The sequence below is a fragment of the Sus scrofa genome, chromosome 2, assembly GCF_000003025.6.
Source record: "Sus scrofa isolate TJ Tabasco breed Duroc chromosome 2, Sscrofa11.1, whole genome shotgun sequence".
NCBI lineage: Eukaryota > Metazoa > Chordata > Mammalia > Artiodactyla > Suidae > Sus > Sus scrofa.
Genome location: NC_010444.4, coordinates 6277701 through 6297547, shown reverse-complemented (window position 1 = coordinate 6297547; position 19847 = coordinate 6277701). Strand labels below are relative to the sequence as shown.

Here is a 19847-nt window from a genome sequence, read left to right as displayed (position 1 = left end):
GGTACTCTGGCATTGCTGGGCATTCCTGTGCCCCACTGGCCATCCTTGGGGTGGTAGGTCCCGGGGGAGGTAGAGACAGGTGTATGTGCAAGTACCCACTGTGTGCGCCTACCCTCTTCTCTTTCCATCTCCAGCACTGCTCCAGATCAGGCCTGGGCCCTTCTGCCCTCACGCCCTGGACCCCTTCCTGTGCAGCTGCTGAGGCAGCCCCCTGCGGCTGAGCCCTGCGGCTGACCCCTCCTACTCTCCAGCAGGAATCCAGATGCACTCTCTCTCTCTTTTTTTTGGCCACATTAGTGGCACATTGAAGTTCCTGGACCAGGGATTGAGCCTGTGCCACTGAAGTGAACAGAACCTTGGACCCACTCACTGTTTTTTTGTGTGTGTTTTATCTTTTTTAGGGCCGCACCCGCAGCATATGGAGGTTCCCAGGCTACGGGTCAAATCAGAGCTGTAGCTGCTGGGCTTCGCCAGAGCCACAGCAACGTGGAATTCGAATCACTGTCTGTGACCTGTACCACAGTTCACAGCAACGCCGTATCCTTAACCCACTGAGCAAGGCTAGGGATTGAACCCAAGTCCTCATGGATACTAGTTGGGTTTGTTAACCACTGAGCCATGACGGGATGCATTCAGTCTTTTTTTTTTTTTTTTTTGTCTTTTTGCCATTTCTTGGGCTGATCCCACGGCATATGGAGGTTCCCAGGCTTGGGGTCAAATTGGAGCTGTAGCCACTGGCCTACGCCAGAGCTACAGCAGTGTGAGATCCGAGCCGCGTCTTCGACTTACACCACAGCTCACGGCAATGCCGAATCCTTAACGCACTGAGCGAGGCCAGGGATCAAACCCATAATCTCATGGTTCCTAGTCGGATTCGTCGACCACTGAGCCACGACGGGAACTCCAAGAATGTATTCACTCTTGACCAGAGCTTTAGTGGGCCTGGGACCCTTGCCTGGGCATTTGTGCTAGGAGTCAGAGAACTCAGGTTCTACCCTGGTTGAACTTAAGTTCCAGAGTCAAGAAGCAACTCCGTGGGCCTGGTTGCTTCCAGCTCTACAGTGGGGAGCTGTTCTTGGAGCTGTTCAGAGACTGCAGAGGTGATAAATGTGAAGGCGCTGCTTGAACCTTGTGTGAGAGGGGTCTTGAATGTTCTACTGCCTTCTTTTTTTTTCTTCTTTCTTTTTGCTATTTCTTGGGCCGCTCCCGCGGCATATGGAGGTTCCCAGGCTAGGGGTCCAATCGGAGCTGTAGCTGCCATCCTACGCCAGAGCCACAGCAACGCAGGATCCGAGCCGCGTCTGCAGCCTACACCACAGCTCACGGCAACGCAGGATCGTTAACCCACTGAGCAAGGGCAGGGACCGAACCCGCAACCTTATGGTTCCTAGTCGGATTCGTTAACCACTGTGCCACGACGGGAACTCCTCTATTGCCTTCTTAGCACTTAGCTCCAACCACCTGGAAGCCAAGCAGCCGCACCTCCCAAAGTCATACCAGGCCCCGAGAGCTGCACATTTACTTATGTGGTTCTCATGAACCCCTGCTTTATCCCGCCTTCTTGGCCTGGTATGGCAAGCATCCTGGAGCTTGCCAGCTTTGGGTGGATTCCATTCCAGACCCACACAGGTGGGTATCATGAGAGTGTTTTTGTTAAGGCAGAGAAGGGTTGGGGACCCTCAGAGTCCAGAGAACTGCTCGTGGTCCCAGTCTAGCCCCTCGGGCATGTCAGTTTCTCTCTGTCCCTCAGTCTTCCCTTCTGCACAACTGGGGGTGTGGGGGGGTCCTATCCTGTCTGGGTCCTAGGGCTCTTATGGTAAAATGAGGCCCCACTTGGCCTGTCCCTTTCTGGCCCTGGTTACTTTGCATCCTCAGCCATTAGCCCTTAGTTCATCCTGCCTCTGAGACCCCCAGCCTCTTCCTTAGCACATAACCTGTGCCGTGGAGGCCCCTGGCTTCAGATGACCTGCCGTGGCTTTCCAGTAAAAGGGACCAGGAGGACACTTCCTTTGGGTCAGGAATGGTTCTGTCTGGGCAGACAGGCTGGAGAGGAAGGCACTACTGTTCTTTCCTTTTTGGGTTTGTCTTTTCTGGGAGTGTCAGGAGACTGGGGTGGTGGTAGTGATGAAAAAGGGAAGAGTCCAGGTTCGGGCAGGAGCAAAGAGAATTTCCTAGCCAGGGTTAGGATGTAAGCAAGCTTCGTGGCCCAGTCCTTTACTTTGTCTCTCCTAAATCTCACCTTCCCTGGACCTGACGTCTCATTCTTTTTTCCCTGCTCCCAGGTATTCCTCTTGGGGATGGTTGGTGAAATAGGGCATGGTAGAGAGATCTGAGGAGTGTAGGGGTATGGGGATAATGAGACCTACACACACGCGCGTGCGCGCGCGCGAGGTAAGCCTGGCTGTCAGAGAGCAGAGCTAGAATGGGAGAGGGACCTCACTGCTAGTGGCAAAGGCAGGAAGTAGTTAGGACAGGGAGACGTGAAGGCGGACACATAAGGGGCACAGGCCACTGGTGGGGCAGGGGAGCACCAGGCAGGGTCAGCTGCGCCAGTAGGCTGCTAGGGATGAGGAAAGAAAAGGGCCTGAGTTTATCCTGTCGCCATAAAGACGATTCTTTTTTTTTTTTTTTTCCGGTCTTTTCTAGGGCCACACCCGCAGCATATGGAAGTTCCCAGTCTAATTGGAGCTGTAGCCACTGGCCTACGCCAGAGCCACAGCAACATAGGATCTGAGCCACGTCTGCGACCTATGCCACAGCTCCTTAACCCACTGAGCAAGGCCAGGGATCAAACCCGCAACCTCATGGTTCCTGGTTGGATTCGTCAACCACTGTGCCATGAAGGGAACTCCAATTAAGCGCCTCTTTAACGCCAGGTACTGTGAGACAGTAAAAAGGATTCATGCCTTTTTTTTTTTTTTTTTTTTTTTTTTACTTTTTAGGGCTGAACCTGCAGCATATGAAAATTCCCATGCTAGGGGTCAGATCGAAGCTGCAGCTGCTGGCCTGTGCCACAGCCACACCAGATCTGAGCTGCCACAGCTCATGGCAACGCTGGATCCTTAACCCACTGAGCGAGGCCTGGATCGAACCCGCATCCTCAGGGATCCTAGTCAGGTTCGTAACCTGCTGAGGCGTAATGGGAACTCCAAGACTCATTTCTTTGGGGTTGGAAGTGTGGATAAGGGGCAAGAAAGACTTTAAAACAAATGACGGAGGTTTGGACGTGTTATGGAAGCTCCAGAGCAGGAAAGGAAGGCGGCAGGAGATGGCTCAGCGGAGATGACATTTGAGCTAGGAGATGACATTTGAGCTAGCCGGGAAGGTGGAAAAAGGGTCTTTAGTGTGGCCCTTCCCCCAGGTCGGCAGTTGGAGCTCAGCCCGGAGGGCCCGCTCCATTCCGGCTCCGATTCCCTTTCAGGCCATTCATCCAAGCCTGGGCCGGGAGTGGGCGGGCAGACAATCAGACACTGTTTTATCCCAGGCATCGGCTGCAACCTCCCGCCCGGCGCCCACAGCGCGCGGCCGCCCGGGGAATGAGTCCTCGGGAACGTCTGCGCCTGGGCCTCTCCCGCCTGAGCTGGAGTCGGGCCGGAGGCGGGGAGGTCTGCGCAGCGGTCAGCGAGACGCAGAAAGCACATCCTCCGCTCCGGACCAGCGGTCCCCACAGTCCCACCCCGGCTCCGGCCCCCAGCGTTCCCGGTACTGCGACGGACCACCCTCCTCCCAGAGGCCCTATCCTGTTGAGCCCGCAAAGACCGTGATCTGCGCACTACAACTCCCAGAAGGCTTCGCGGCCAGGCCGCCTAGGGACCATTGACGAATCGCAGAGGGTGGTCCGCCTAACCAGCCTCGAGCGGACGTGGCGTATGGCGCTGCCGGAAGTTCCGGGAAGCGGGCCGGGAGGCCGGCCCGAGCTTCCGGGTGGGTCGCGCGCCTTCCTGCGGCTAAGATGGCGGCCGAGCATCCCGAGCCTCCGAAAGGAGAGTTGCAGCTGCCGCCGCCGCCGCCTCCTGGGCATTATGGTGCCTGGGCTGCTCAGGAGCTTCAGGCCAAATTAGCGGAGATCGGCGCTCCAATCCAGGGTGAGGAGCACGGGTGGTCAAGGGCCGGAAAGTGTAGGCCCGCGGGGAAGCGGAGCTGGTTACCCCGGAGACCCGGGGGCGGAAGAGTTGGGGGGGGCGGGGGCTTGACTTGGGCCTGCTCCGCCTGCCTTACCCCGTTGATCCTGTGCTTTGCCCAGCAGGGAGTCGCGAGGAGCTGGTGGAAAGGCTGCAGACCTACACCCGCCAGGTAAGTGTTGGTGGGATGTCAGGATAGGCCGAGCTTTTGGAGGAGGCGGTTCGTGATCCCTCACGCTTCGTTCTTCGTTCTTGATGTATCTCGGTACAGCGAGTGAGGTCTTGCTCTTTTTGTCTCTTCTTGTCTTCTTTGTTGTAATCGTTTCTGTACATGCTGGTCCCCCCCCAGAACCCCGTCTGAGCTCTGGCAGACAGACCCTGGGTAAATTTTGTCGAACGGACACGAGCGAACATTGTTTAGCGGAACAGCTAGCTCCTTTTGGACTGACCTGGAGCCCTTTCTCTTTCGCAGACTGGCATCGTCCTGAGTCGGCCTGTTCTGAGAGGTGAAGATGGGGACAAAGCTGCTCCCCCTCCTATGTCAGCCCAGGTAGGGCGGTCTTCCCACTTGTTAGGATCCCTTTTTGCCCAGAGTAGCCCCTCCTCTCATATGGAGTGTGTGTTTGGAGGTTGCAACCAGCAGTTTGGGTGGTACTGTGATGACAGAATTGGGAACTCTTCAGTTCTCCCTTGGTCCTCATCTTTGCTTCCTTTGCTGTGACAGCTCCTCCAAATCCTACAGGTCCTTCAAAGTTCAACTTAAATATCTGTAAGCCTAATTTGATCGTCCCATCCTCCTCCAGGTAGAAGTAATTAACCTCTTTTTTTGCTGTCCCAGCACACTGTTCCCATGTTATTCAGTGACAAATTAGGGCTTCCTCCCTGATTTGATTCCTTTCTTTCTTTTCTTTTCTTGTCTTTTCTTTCTTTATTTCCTTCCTTCCTTTTTTTTTTTAGGGCCACACCCGTGGCATATGGAAGGTCCCAGGCTAGGGGTGGAATTGGAGGTGTAGCTGCCTGCCTACACCACAGCCGCAGCAACTCTGGATCTGAGCTAAATCTATGACCTGCAGCAATGCCAGCTCCTTAACCCACTGAGAAAGGCCAGGGATTGAACCCGAGTCCTCATGGATATTGATCGGTTTTTTAACTGGTAAACCACAATGTGAACTCCCGAATTCTCCTTTCTTGATGTGGCTATGGAGTGTTTTTTGTTTTTTTTTTTTTTCCTTTTTTTTTTTTTTCTGTCTCTGTCTTTTTAGGGCCACACCTGCAGCATATGAAGGTTCCCAGGCTAGGGGTCAAATTGGAGCTGCAGCTGTCAACTACACCACAGCCACAGCAATGCCAGATCCGAGCCACATCTTTGACCTACACCACAGCGCCTGGCAACACCAAATTCTTAACCCACTGAGTGAGGCCAGGGATCGAACCTGTGTCCTCATGGATGCTAGTCGGGTTTGTTAATCTCTGAGCCACGATGGGAACTCCAAGAGTAGTCTTTTTCTTGAATGCAAGAACTGTGTGTCGTTTGACTTTGAATCCCAGCACCTGGCTCATTGTAGTTCCCCAGCAAGTATTTGTAGTAGATCAGTGCCTCCAGTTAATGGTCATTTTTTTTTCCCCCACAGCTCTCTGGGATTCCCATGCCACCCCCGCCCATGGGACTCCCCCCTCTACAGCCTCCTCCACCACCCCCACCACCTCCACCTGGCCTTGGCCTTGGCTTTCCCATGGCAGTTGGACCCCGCCCTCCAAACTTGGGCCCCCCTCCTCCTCTCCGAGTGGGTGAACCTGTGGCACTGTCCGAGGAAGAGCGGTTAAAGCTGGCGCAGCAGCAGGCGGCATTGCTGATGCAGCAAGAGGAACGTGCCAAGCAGGTAGCAGCCTGAGCCTGGGGCTCATCAGGGTCCTGAATGGGAAGTGGAGCCTCAGAGGGAGCCGGATCCTGGGGCCTAAGGCTTCTGGGAAGGTCTGGACCAAAGACTAGAACTTGGGCCCTGGCTGGGAGCAGAGTTGGGGCCGACTGGCCTGTGGGATTTTGGTGCTGAAATGAGCTTGTTTTCTCTTTTAAGCAGGGGGATCATTCACTGAAGGAACATGAGCTTTTGGAGCAGCAGAAGCGGGTAATGCCTCCCTCATCCTAACTTTTGACCCCATGGTCCAGTCCATTGCCTGTCACTTTTATTGTTTAGTGTCTGAAATAAGAAGTACCATTCAGGAAAAGTTTTCTGACCCCTGTCAGTCTTAGGTGATACCATTTAGGTGAGGACTCGGGGGGTAATTGAGTCGTTTGTATCAGATTTAGTTGAACACGATGGCCCTAAGTTAGGGAATGATACATAAGATGTTTAGACCCAGGGAGTTCCCACTGTGGATCAGCAGGTTAAGAAACCGACTGGTAGCCATGAAAGGTGCGATCCCTGGCCTTGCTCAGTGGGTTAAGGATGCAGCTTTGCTGCTAGCTGTAGTGTAGGTTACAGATGTGGCTCAGATCCAGTGTTGCTGTGGCTGTGGGATAGGCCTGCAGGTGCAGCTCTGATTAGCCTGGGAGCTTTCATATGCCGCAGATGCAGCCCTAAAAAGAAAGGACGTTTGGTCCCAGAAATGCATTGTACCAGTTACCTGATGGATTACTTTGGAGTATTAGAAAATGACTTTTAATAGCAACAAATAGGGAAACATTTACATTGAACCATCTTTGCCCAGGTTGTGCCAGATCTTGAGAAAGATTAGAAATCACTGTTCCTTAGAAATACTTAATTTTGGGGGGAAGAAAAATTTTGTTGAAAAGGAGAAGGCAGTGTTTACTAAGTAATAAATTCTCTGTTAGGAATCAGGAGTTCCCCCCGTTTTGCTTGGTGTTATTTCCTGGGGTTTTCTCTTGTGATGAGAGGGCTCCCTCATTCGGATCAATAGCCCAGAAGTGTGGGCGTGGCCAGGGTGTCACAACTCCAGTGGTTCCTGATTGTTCGCCTTGGGTGTATAATCTGGCTGAAAGGATGCATTTGCCAGGGCCCGCCTGCCCAAAGGATTTCCCGAGCTGTGTCTCCACTGCTTCCCTCCCGCAGGCAGCCGTGTTACTGGAGCAGGAACGGCAGCAGGAGATTGCCAAGATGGGCACCCCAGTCCCTCGGCCCCCACAGGACTTGGGCCAGATTGGTGTTCGCCCTCCTCTGGGTGCTCGAGGTAAGGCCTTGGAAGGGAAGGGCAAGGAAGGTGATTAAAATTCTCAGACCAGTGTATATCACATCAAAAGAGGACACGGGGAGTTCCTGTGTGGCTTCGTAGGTTAAAGATCTAGCACTGTCATTGCCGTGGTTCAGGTCAGTGCTGTGGCGTGGGTTTGATCACTTCTGCACTCTGTGGGTGAGACCAAAATAAAAAAGAGTGCACATGTTTTAAAGATAGGGATCGGTGAATTTCTACAAACTGAACACAGCTGCACCTGGACCAAGATCCAGACTACCAGTACAGAGGAGTTCCCATCATGGCTTAGCAGAAGCTAATCTGATTAGCATCCTTGAGGACATGGGTTCGATCCCTGGCCTTGCTTAGTGAGTTGAGGATCCGGCGTGGCTGTGGCTGTGGTGGGGGCCAGCAGCTACAGCTAGGATTCAGTTCCTAGCCTGGGAATCTCCACATGCCGCCAGTGCAGCCCTGGAAGGACAAAAGAAAAAAACCCCAGCAGTACACAAACCCTCCCGGCTCCCTTCTGGCCACCCCTCTCCCAAGGCCAACCATGACCCTGATTTTTTAGCAAGGAAAGCACAGGGAGTGTTTTGTCCCTTCTGACGTTAGATTTTTTTTTTTTTTTTCTTCTTCTTTCAGTAGCTGCCCCGGTGGGCCCCACTCCCACTGTTTTGCCTATGGGGGCCCCTGTTCCTCGGCCTCGTGGTCCCCCACCACCCCCTGGAGATGAGAACAGAGAGGTGAGATTGGTGGTTTTTCATAGAGAGGGCGGAGTGTGTTTTAGGAGGGGAGTATTTCCAGATTTTTAAAGAAGGATTTGAGAGCAGGTGGGAGGACTTCTGAGGGGCCGGGATTGGGTGGGGGGAGCCCTGTTTATTTAAAAGGTATATGGGGTAGGAAGTAGGGTCTGGGTGACATTTCGGGGCTTGGGTCCCGGGGTGCATCCGGAGGGTTACTGAGGGTGACCTGATGCAGCTGGTGTCGGCCGCTGTTCCCAACACCCGGCAGCAGCCTTTGTGGTAGCAGAGGTAGAGCCGCGGCCCAGGGAGGCGGGCACGGTCACCACCCCTCTGCCCGGGTTGTCTCTGGCAGATGGACGACCCCTCTGTGGGCCCCAAGATCCCCCAGGCTTTGGAAAAGATCCTGCAGCTGAAGGAGAGCCGCCAGGAAGAGATGAACTCTCAGCAGGGTGAGTGTGTCCTCGTGTCCCGAGGGCCGCAGGGACAGAACCTGCCGCAGCTCTGGCTACGGCCGCCTCCCTCCTGCCTTCCTGAGGAGGTTCTGAGGGAAAATGGCTCTTGGTAAAGGGTGGTTCCTGTGAAGAGACTGATGGCCCCCTTTCTGCCTCACAGACGAGGAGGAGATGGAAACAGACACGCGCTCGTCCCTGGGCCCGTCGGCGTCAGAGACCGAGGAGGACAGCGTGTCCGTGTCCAAAAAAGAGGTACGCGGTGGACCTGGGTCTGGACGGGACGACTTCTGAGCGTTCACTGAACAGCAGCTGCTGTTTTGCGCCAGTTCCTTGTCCGAAGCATCTTCCTGCTGGTTTTCGTCCCGTTGACATTCATCCTTTGGGTTCTGATACCACGCGTGCCCGCATTTTAGAGCTGAAGTAACCACGGTTCTGCGAGACGCAGTCATTTACTCAGGAGCCCACGTCTTTGTGGTGTGACTTCAAGGCCTCTTTTCTTGGTCCCTCGGGGAAAATGGGCGAGGAGACGTGGGGCTGGGAGGCCGGCTCGGTACTGGGATTCTTGGACCCAGTTGGTTTTCCTCATTTTGGCAGAAAAACCGGAAGCGTCGGAACCGAAAGAAGAAGAAAAAGCCCCAGCGGGTGCGGGGGCTGTCGTCGGAGAGCTCCGGGGACCGAGAGAAGGAGTCCAGCCGGTCCCGTGGCTCCGACTCGCCCGCGGCCGATGTTGAAATTGAGTACGTGACCGAAGAGCCTGAAATTTACGAGCCCAACTTCATCTTCTTCAAGAGGATCTTTGAGGCTTTCAAGGTACAAGAGCAGCGCACCGGGAGGGGGCAAGGCAGGGTGCGAGGGCATCTCTTGGCGCCTGGTTCAGGAACTGGAGGGGGCGGCGGGCCGGGCTGGGGTTTCCACGTTGTCTGCCTCGTCAGCTCACCGATGACGTGAAGAAGGAGAAAGAGAAGGAGCCAGAGAAGCTCGACAAACTGGAGAACTCTGCGGTGCCCAAGAAGAAGGGCTTTGAGGAGGAGCACAAGGACAGCGACGATGACAGCAGCGATGACGAACAGGTGAGGCCCACGGCCTCCTGTCGGGGAGCAGGGACCTTGGGACCGGGAGGTTGAGGTGCCGCCAGCGAGGGACCTTGGCGAACTCTCGCAGGGGAGGAGCCCTTTGGTGGCTTAAGTTTCAGGGTAAACCGGGCGGCCTGATTCACACCTAAGAATCCTGCTCAAAAGAGAGGACTGCTCTGTTCTAGGAGAAGAAGCCAGAAGCCCCTAAGTTGTCCAAGAAGAAGCTGCGCAGAATGAATCGCTTCACTGTGGCTGAACTCAAGCAGGTGAGAGCTGAGAGCTCCCCAGGCCCTGGGAGAGGAGCTCCGGGAGCCCCAGGGGGTCGGGGGGTGGGGAGGGCTCCGAAGGGGGCCCTTTGAGGAAGGGAAAGCCAGTGGGCTGCCGATCTTCGAGGTCCAGCTCTCTAGAGGGCTGTTGCCGTGTCGTTCTCCAGCTTGTGGCTCGGCCTGATGTTGTGGAGATGCATGACGTGACGGCCCAGGACCCCAAGCTCTTGGTTCACCTCAAGGCCACGCGGAATTCTGTGCCTGTGCCCCGCCACTGGTGTTTTAAGCGCAAGTACCTGCAGGGCAAACGAGGCATCGAGAAGCCCCCCTTCGAGCTGCCAGATTTCATCAAACGCACAGGCATCCAGGAGATGCGGGAGGCCCTGCAGGAGAAGGTGAGGGCCTGGCCGGGGCTCAGGTCTGCCCTGGCGGACCTTGACAGCAGCCTGCTTCCAAATGGGCTTCCCTCAAACCCACCTACACGTTCGTTGTCTGCTGATTCAGTCTTAAGTTTGGAAGTCAGCGCTGCGTATGACGCCTGGCGGGGCGGGCAGGAGGGGCAGGGCATCACGTGAAAGGCAGACCTCACCTCTGTTGAGGCCGGTGCTCCCCACTTCCGGTTCTGTGTGGCTCTCTTTTCGCCCCGGGCTCCTCGCGTCCATGCCTGCCCTTCCCGGCTCTCTGATCTAGAGGCACGTGGTGATTCCTTTCCTTGCACGTTGCTTCTCGCTGTGTCTGGTTCTCTGCTTATTATATGAACTGGATACACTTGTGGCTGGAATTGTATGCTGGTTGAGTAATTTCTTAAGTTTAAGTTTTTTTTTTTTTTGTCTTTTTGCCTTTTCTAGGGCCACTCCCGTGGCATATGGAGGTTCCCAGGCTAGGGGTCTAACTGGAGCTGTAGCCCCTGGCCTACGCCAGAGCCACAGCAGTGCGGGATCTGAGCCGCGTCTGCAACCTACAGCTCATGGCAACACTGGAGGATCCTTAACCCACTGAGCAAGGGCAGGGATGGAACCCACAACCTCATGGTTCCTAGTTGGATTCGTTAACCATTGTGCCACAATGGGAACTCCAAGTTTAAAGTTTTTAATTAAATACTCTGAATAGGTGATAGTTGTGGGTGGTGTACAAATGCAGCAAGTGCCGAAGTAGGTGGTGAGAACTGTGCCTTGTCAGGCCCTAGTCACCCAGGTCTCTGCAGAGGGAGCTGAGGAGTCAGTCCCTTGATCCCATGGCTTAAAAATTATTTGATGTACGTAGCTGATTGTGATTTCTTATGATGCATCTATTTTGTTCTGCACGGGTCGTGTAACTTTGAGGGGCTGGACTGAGCAGGAAGCATTTGGGTGACTTGGGAGTTAAGACGGATGAGGTTTCCCCCATCTCTTTTGGGAGCGGGAGGCCAGATCTGGCCAGAGTTGGACTTTGAGGGCCTTTCCCGTACCCCGTGCCATCCCCGCAGGAGGAGCAGAAGACCATGAAGTCCAAGATGCGAGAGAAGGTCCGGCCCAAGATGGGCAAGATCGACATCGACTACCAGAAGCTGCACGACGCCTTCTTCAAGTGGCAGACCAAGCCCAAGCTGACCATCCACGGGGACCTGTACTACGAGGTCGGCAGCGGGGGCGGGGAGGGCGGGGGCAGGGCTCTGCCTTGGGTCACCACCCCGGAACGCCGGGTCCCAGGGGCTTTGGAAGCTGGAGGTGGGGCCGGTGGCCCTCTCGCCTCAGGCTCTGGGTTGTCCACTAGCTGCCCTTGGATGGGGTGGCATTTGCAGCGAGGGGTGCTTTTCTGGAGGAGGGATGCGGATCGCATCTTCGAGGCAGCAGTCGTGTATGTGGGTAGTTTAGAAACAGGGGCCGAGGGCAGATGCTTTAGGAAACATTCCCTCTTGGGGGCAGGAGAAAATTGTCTTGTTTTGGTTTTTTTGTTCTGGCCCTTGAGATGTTAGTCAGCGCGGTGTCGTGGGATTTTTGAGGCCGAAGGCCCTTGGAGACGGTCTTCTCCAAGCCCCCACCCGGGAGATGAGAAAGCCTGTCCTTAGAAGTGGCTGTGCGCTCACAGCGGGAGTGCCTGCCCCCTCCACTTCCTGGCTTTTATCATCATTCCCCACCCCCGGCGCGGCCGGGGGCAGAGGTGACGAGAACCCTGGGAACTAGGTAGTCCTCCGAGGGACTCTGTCTGCTGTGGTTTGGGACCTCTTTGTTCTCCCGCCCCCTGGCAGGTAACCTCCCAGTGTGTGTCTGGAGCCCACAGCACGGCATGCTCTGCTTTTTCCTCAGGGGAAGGAGTTTGAGACACGGCTGAAGGAGAAGAAGCCAGGCGATTTGTCTGATGAGCTGCGGATTTCCTTGGGGATGCCAGTAGGACCAGTGAGTGCCAGTTACCTGGCTGGGCAAACAGAGAAGAGGTTGGGCATGGGGCGGGGGAGCCAAGGGCTCGGGTCGGGCAGGTGGGAGCCCGTCCTCTCTCGTCCTGCAGAACGCACACAAGGTCCCTCCCCCGTGGCTGATCGCCATGCAGCGCTACGGGCCGCCCCCGTCGTACCCCAACCTGAAGATCCCGGGGCTGAACTCGCCCATCCCCGAGGTGAGAGCTTTCCTTTCTGTCCTTCTTCTAAGGGAGGAGCTGGCTCTTTAACTAGAGGAGGATTTTTTTTCTTTTCTTCTACTGTGTGTCTTTTGGCTTTTTTTCAAATTAAAGGAGTATGGTTTTTGTTTTAAGAAAACCACGAGACGTGTGTCATAAAATGGTCAGTCAGAATTGAGAACAAAGATGAAAACACATATTGCTCACATTTCACCACTCAGAAATAACCAGGTTTAATATCTGGTGAATGTATTTCCAGATATCTCTCTCTGATGTGTACATGGATGGACAGATAGAATTTTAAGAGTGGCATTAAACTTATTTTTTTTAATTTCTTTTCTTCAGAAATCTCTATATTGAGGTAATACCATTGGAGAAATAGTCAAAACTTAAAAAACCTTTAGAGAATGAACTTCATGCTGTTTTCTTTCTTTTTTTCATTAAAAATAGTAATCTATTTTGTTGCAAATTATTTTTATTTTTTACCTTTTTTTCTTTTTTTATGGCTGCACCCATGGCATATGGAAGTTCTGGGGCCAGAGATTGAATCTGAGCCGCAGCTGTGCCCTACTCCACAGCTGCAGAAAAACTGGATCTGGAGTTCCCGTCATGGCTCAGTGGTTAACAAATCCGACTAGGAACCATGAGGTTGCGGGTTCAGTCCCTGCCCTTGCTCAGTGGGTTGGGGATCTGGCGTTGCCGTGAGCTGTGGTGTAGGTCAAAGACGCGGCTTGGATCCCGCATTGCTGTGGCTCTGGTGTAGGCTGGCAGCTACAGCTCCGATTCGACCCCTAGCCTGGGAACCTCCATGTGCCGCGGGAGTGGCCCAAAGAAATAGCAAAAAGAAAAAAAAAAGAAAGAAAAACTGGATCTTTTAACCCGCTGTGCCAGGGTGGGAATCAAACCCTAGCCTCTATAGTGACCTGAGCAGTTGCAGCCAGATTCTTACCCCATTGCACCACAGCAGGAACTGCTAAGTTTGTTTTTAAATAAAAAGCAATAAAAAATTTCACAGACAACAGTCATTAAAATGGGAAAGAAGTGATTGTTAAATTTCAGATAAAAATTTCTGTTACTTTGAGTTCCTGTTGTGGCTCAATGGTAATGAACCCGACCAATAGCCATGAAGACCTGGGTTTGATCCCTGGCTTCACTCAAGTGGGTTAAGGATCTGGTGTTGCCACCAGCTACGGTGTAGGTCACAGACATGGCTCGGATCTGGCGTTGCTGTGGCTGTGGCATAGGCCGGCAGCTGCAGCTCAGATTCGATCCCTAGCCTGGGAACTTCCACATGGCACAAGCCCTTAAAAAAAAAATTCTGTCACTTTAGAGAACTAGATTCTGAAAGCTTGCCAACATTAGGAACATCAGTAAGAAGTTGGAGTCGTGTCTTGCAAAGTACATGTTTCAGTTTTAGGCAGCATGAACTCCACCCTGAAGGCTGAAGTTACTAGCAGGCTTTCTGCTTCCCATCTCCGTATCCTGTTACCTCCAGATTTTTGTCGCTTAGCACTCTTGCTTTGTAATGCTCTGTGACGTTTGCTTCTTCTCTGAAATGAAGCTGGAGTTCCCAAGTGTTAGTTCTGTGCTTTGGAGCGTGACTTTCCCCCAGAGCGTGAGTGTTCCCGTGGAGCACAGGAGTGGAACTGATTTGCATTTCCTGTCTTGCAGAGCTGTTCCTTCGGGTACCATGCTGGTGGCTGGGGCAAACCCCCAGTCGATGAGACCGGGAAACCCCTCTATGGGGATGTGTTTGGAACCAATGCTGCTGAATTTCAGGTATGGGCTGTGGCTGGCAAGCTTGGTCTTACGTAAGGTCACGGAGTTCAGAGATAGTTGGTTTATAGCTTCATTATCAGAGAGGTGGTGTCCTGAAGCCTGAGAAAGCACCTGCAGGCTTCCCGCTAGAAGCCGAGCTCTCTGCGGGTAGCAATTATCTTCCGTTTCCTCTTACACCCCTTGAGTTTACAGCCGCTCGGCACATCCCGGGCATGTTGTGAACATCTGTCGGATGAGTGAGTGATGTCTTTCAGACCAAGACTGAGGAAGAGGAGATTGATCGGACCCCTTGGGGGGAGCTGGAGCCGTCGGATGAAGAATCTTCAGAAGAAGAGGAAGAGGAGGAGAGCGATGAAGACAAGCCGGATGAGACAGGCTTCATCACCCCTGCAGACAGGTGGGGGAGGCGGAGAGAAGGCCACTCGGAAGGGCTCTGCCTGTCTGGGGGAGCCTCGTCTCGACTCCAGGGCCCGTTCCTCTCTTCACAGCGGCCTCATCACTCCCGGAGGCTTCTCGTCCGTGCCGGCAGGAATGGAGACCCCTGAACTCATTGAGCTGAGGAAGAAGAAGATTGAGGAGGCGATGGACGGGTGAGGGAACCAGGCAGGGCCGAGCGGGGAGAGTTGCCGTTCCCTTCAGCCTCTGCGTGGACGGGCTGACGTTTGTTGTCCTCGCCTGCCCCTTTGACCCATTAGCGAACACTCGCTCTGTGCCAGGCCAGGCGCTGCTCTAGGTACTGGGGTGAGGTCAGCAAGCCATCAGAGGACAAGATAATTTCAGGCGTGGACAGGACGGGTAGCAGAGGAAACTGGGCAACAGGATGTAGAGGGATTTGGGTGGTGGGACGGCCTTCGGGAAGCCACCGAGGAGCGGGTGTTTGGGCTGAGAGCTGGAGGGTGGGAAGAAGCCAGCAGTAGAACGATCTGGGTCAGAAGGGATTGTAGGTGGAAATGAAAGAAGCCTGGGAAGGGTAGTTTGCAACTTAAAATTCTCTAATAGATAATTGTGCCCTTTAAACAAAACTAACAGTGACACGGTTTTGAGGGCATTAGTCCACTGTGGCCTCCGTTTGCCTGGCAAAGCAATAAAGCTTTTCTACTCCCCTCCCCCCCAAAAAAAACCCAAGACAAACAAAAATAATAACCATTTAGTGGCGTTTGTTTTTGAAAGATAGAGATTTCTAGGATGACTGTGTTTTTTTCTTTCATTACTTTAAAGATGTCACTCCAGTGTCATCTTTCTTGCATCTTTTTTTCCCCCTTTTCTTTTAATGGCTGCATCCGAGGCACATGGCAGTTCCCAGGCCAGGGATTGAATCCGAGCTGCAGCTGTGACCTGTGCTGGATCCTGAACCTGCTTGCCCCAGCGGGAGGAGTTCCCGCTTGGGAACTCCTCTTGCGTTGTTCTTTCGGGAAACTCGTCCCGTCACTTTCCTTTGTTCCTCTGTGCATTCGTGTCAGTTTTCACTGGCTGCCTTTAAGATCTGCTCTTGCCACTGTTTGGAACAGGGTATGATGTGTGGGGTGATGCAGGGTGTTGGTGTAGTTTTCTTCATGTTTCTTTGCTTGCAGTTTGTTAAGCATCTTGAATCTGTGCATGTATAGTTTTTATTAATTTTGGGAAAATTCTGGCCATTAACGTCTCCAAATACTTTTTTCTGTTTCCTTCTCTTTGACCTCTTCTTTGGGAATTCCAGGTATATATCCATTAGATTTCTTGAAGTTGTCCATCGTGTTGCTTCTCACTGATGCTCTGTTCACTTAAATTATTTCTTTTTTCTCCTTGTGTTTCATTTTAGAAATTTTCTATTCCTGTGTCTTCACGTTGGCAAATATTTTTTTCTGCTCTTTTCTTTTTTTGGCTGCTGCATGTGGAGATTCCCGGGGTCGGGGATCGAGCTCGTGCCACAGCAGTGACCTGAGTCACAGCAGTGACAATGCCAGATCCTTAACCCACTGAGCCACCGGAGAACTCCAGGTCATTCTCGAGGGACCTGCGACTTTGTGAAGTGGACCTTGTTGGGTCCAGCATACTTCTGTAGCGAAGCATGGATGGTGTCTAGCGTTTGTTCGGCGTTGTCGTGAAGGTTCTCGGAAATAGTCTTGATCTCTAGGCTCACCAGGCAGCACCGAGGCAGTGCTCAGTCGCTCCCCAGCTGAGGCTTAAGACCCTGTACTCTACCCAGTTTCCTGTTAATAGGAGGTTTTCCAGTCCGGCTGGTGGGGCTCGGCCCTGTCCCCAGTCCCAAGGGAGCAGCAGGCGTGTCTGTTGCCACTCGTCCTTCCGGTGGTGGTTCTTTCCCTGCCTTGGTAGCTCCCCCCGTGCGGACCTCCCCCGAGAGCTTGGGGGATTCCTCTTCTCCAGTTCTCTGTCCTGGGATCTCTGATCGCCTTAGTCTCCCTGCATTTTCAGCTTCATCCCTTCAACTCCTGGTGTCCTCTGGGCTCTGTAGCAGTTCCCCCGCCTCCGTCTGTGGCCTGGACACTCGGTGCAGTAGGTGCGCAGTGGAAGGAATCGCCTCGCGTGTTTCCTGCATCTCAGGAATCACGGTCCTTTGTTGTTTCACGTCCAATGACGTGAAAACCACTGTTTCATCTATTTCGCCCATTTTTTGACTGTTTCAGGTGGGAGGGTAAATCTGATCCCTGTTACTTCTTGTCTGGAAACAGAAGTCTCAAGTTATGCATATTCAAGCAAGAAAAAGGACGACGGGTCCTGTGGCTGGAATGTAGCGAGCGGGGATTAAGTAGGGGACCAAGTCTGACGCCCTTAGACCCGGGTAAAGTGGGTTTATTCAGACAGTGATTGGAAGCCTGAGGGGGTCTGGAACAAAGGAGCGACAGGATCTGAATTCTCTTTCTCGGTGTCTGTCTGGCTGCTTTGTGGAAATAAATTTTCACTTCTTCCTGGGCGAGGTAGGGAAGAACCCATGGTCTGGGTTGATATTAGATTTGTTTTTGCATTCAAGTAGAATTTTTCTTTTCTTTTTTCTTTGGCTGCACTTTTGGTTATGCAGAAGTTTCCAGAGTTCCCAGGCCAGGGATTGAACCTGCACCACAGCAGTGACAACGTCGGCTCCTCACCCCACGAGGCCGCTGGGGAACTCCTCAAGTAGGATGCTTGAAATAGGTGGCACTTTTCACTCTCATGGGTCTTTGGGACCTGTAGAGGCAGCGTGGGCACCATTGTTCCCTGGGTGTCTTGGATTTTCTCCAGGAGCTCGGTGGGGGTGCTGCCTGTGTTCCTTTTGTTTTCCCTTCTGGAGACCCTGTCTTCCCTGCCTTTATGGGCCTGACGCCTTTGTCCTTTGCAGAAGTGAGACACCGCAGCTCTTCACTGTGTTGCCGGAGAAGAGAACAGCCACCGTTGGAGGGGCCATGATGGGATCGACCCACATCTATGACATGTCCACGGTGGGCACTCAGAGGACGCTGCTCTGGGGGTTCGGAAAGCGTGGGAGCGAGGGCTTCTCTTGGAGTGTCTCTTTGGAGGTGACAGGGCTCTGATTCCTTTTCCAGGTTATGAGCCGGAAGGGCCCAGCCCCCGAGCTGCAAGGTGTGGAAGTGGCCCTGGCACCCGAAGAGTTGGAGCTGGATCCCATGGCCATGACCCAGAAGTATGAGGAGCACGTGCGGGAGCAGCAGGCCCAAGTGGAGAAAGAGGACTTCAGCGACATGGTGGCTGAGCATGCTGCCAAGCAGAAGGTGGGCGCTCACTCCCCGGGAGGCTGGCTATGGGAGCGCCAGGGAGCAGGGCCTCCTTTGTCAGCGCAGTGGTGTCCTCTAGTGGTGAGGGAGCGAGAGGACACACTGCCTGCTGCCCTGAGCTTCCCAGATGCTGGAAACCTTGGAGATCCTCCCTCGGGCCACCCTCTTGAAGGAAGATGCAGCTGAGGTGCAGGGAGGGAGAGGGACTCACTCGGGTTTGAGCATCCAGTCGCAGTGCTTTTTCTGCAGACCTGTGTGCTTGTGTCGGGCACCCTTGTTTGGGGAGCAGCAGGTTGTTTAACCTGTTGTAACCTGTTCCTCTTTCTCTCCTACAGCAAAAGAAACGGAAAGCTCAGCCCCAGGACAGCCGTGGGGGCAGCAAGAAATATAAGGAGTTCAAATTTTAGGTCCCCTCACACGCCCGGCCCTCCTTTAGGCCCTTTGCCGGACACCTGGGCTTCGCACATGGATACCCAAGAGCCAGCTCTCCTGTTACTCCCCAGGGCTTGTCCTTTCAGGTTCATGTTCTTATTTTAGACCTGTTTTGTAAATAAAGCTGTTTCCCAAGGAAAGAGATGAACATTTAACGCTCCTGATCCTCCTCTGTCTTCTTTTAGTGCCTTCCTGCCAAAGAATTAACAGGAGTTCCCGTCATGGCTCAGTGGTAATGAACCTGATCAGTATCCATGAGGATGCGGGTTCCATCCCTGTCCTTGCTCAGTGGGTCAAGGATCCGGCGTTGCCGTGAGCTATGGTGTAGGTCACGGATGTGGCTTGGATTCTGAGTGGCTGTGGCTGTGGCTGTAGCTGGCAGCTGTAGCTCTGATTCCACCCCTAGCCTGGGAATCGCCATATGCCATGGGTGTGGTCCTGGAAAAAAAAAAAAAAATCATTTTCTACAACAAGTTGCTCCAGTGATGACGGGGCAGGCACCGGATCAGGTGTGGCAGTTGAGACTGGTGCTGAAGCTAAATCTGAGATTGTGTGTTTTACCACTGCCTGCTTTGTAGGAAGGCTCTGGGGGAAGGACTTTTAGGTCTGGTTTGACCTTACCACTGTGTCCTTGGGGACTAAAAATAGCCAGCTTAGCGCCCTGGCTGGGCTGAGGAAGCCCAGTGGGCTCGGGAAGTAGGCCAGGTCGGGCCTTCCTGATAGACCCTGTGGCCAAGGAGGTCTAAGTCCTTACCTGGGAGAGAAGACAGCCCACAATCTAGATTTTCCTGAGCACGTGTGAGCCCCTGGGTGGTTTTGTCAGTCAGTCTCCAGGTTTTGGTGGGGGCCGGGGTAGTGGTGGGGGGACTAACATTCCCAGGTTTTAGGGCCCCTGTCCTGAGAAGTCTTTCTGACAGGCTAGACTAAATTGGAACAGTGGGTCCACCAGGCATTTGGCAAGTGCTGGTGGGAGAGAGTCACTCTGCCACTGCACCAGAGGTGTTGCGGAGCTGGAGGCTTCATGACAGTTTCAGGAGTGGGGAGTGTGGGTGACTCCGGGGAGGATGAGGCAGTTGAGCAAGGCCTTTTTAGAAATTTAGTAAGTGATGAAGCAGAAACACATTCCAAGTAAAGGAAATTGAGGGCAGAGATGGGGGCTTGGGACTCTAAATGGTTCTTTGAGGGAGGGGGACATTAGGGACAGAAAAGAAAGGGCTGGCTCCAGATGGATCAGAACTTTATAATTCACCCTTGCCAAGGCCTTTTGGACTGGGTCCTTGAGCCCCTGCCCACACTGGGGAGAAGCAGGGGGGCGGAAACTGCCCGGCACGCAGGCGGCCAGCCGGCCCCCGGGTCTCCATCGCTCCCTTGCTGGTCGTGGCGAAGAAGCCTCGGGGCTGCAGGGCCGGGGTCAGGTCGGCGGTCACTAGACGGGCTTGGGTGGGCGGCGGGTTCAGCTTCAGGTCCACAGACCCAAGGGGATGAAGCGCGCC

The 19847-nt window shown here is 53.7% G+C and overlaps 1 protein-coding gene across 5 annotated transcripts; it reads left to right on the top strand.

Moving 5' to 3' along the window:
• Nucleotides 1998–18509, top strand: SF3B2 (splicing factor 3b subunit 2). 5 transcript variants are annotated; one of them, XM_003122505.4, is made up of 22 exons: nt 1998–4085; nt 4247–4293; nt 4594–4671; nt 5753–6001; nt 6197–6247; nt 7193–7310; nt 7953–8053; nt 8406–8502; nt 8666–8757; nt 9100–9315; nt 9438–9575; nt 9764–9844; nt 10012–10239; nt 11310–11459; nt 12130–12219; nt 12329–12436; nt 14108–14215; nt 14470–14612; nt 14704–14805; nt 17529–17628; nt 17734–17919; nt 18258–18509. In XM_003122505.4, exons 1-22 carry the CDS (start codon nt 3953–3955, stop codon nt 18327–18329), a joined length of 2688 nt encoding a protein of 895 aa, XP_003122553.1. In that variant the 5' UTR covers nt 1998–3952; the 3' UTR covers nt 18330–18509. The 5 variants fall into 5 exon arrangements, with proteins under 5 accessions (XP_003122553.1, XP_005660723.1, XP_005660724.1 ...); XM_005660666.3 differs by having other exon boundaries at nt 3898–4085; nt 4244–4293; XM_005660667.3 differs by having other exon boundaries at nt 3904–4085; nt 4244–4293; nt 6200–6247.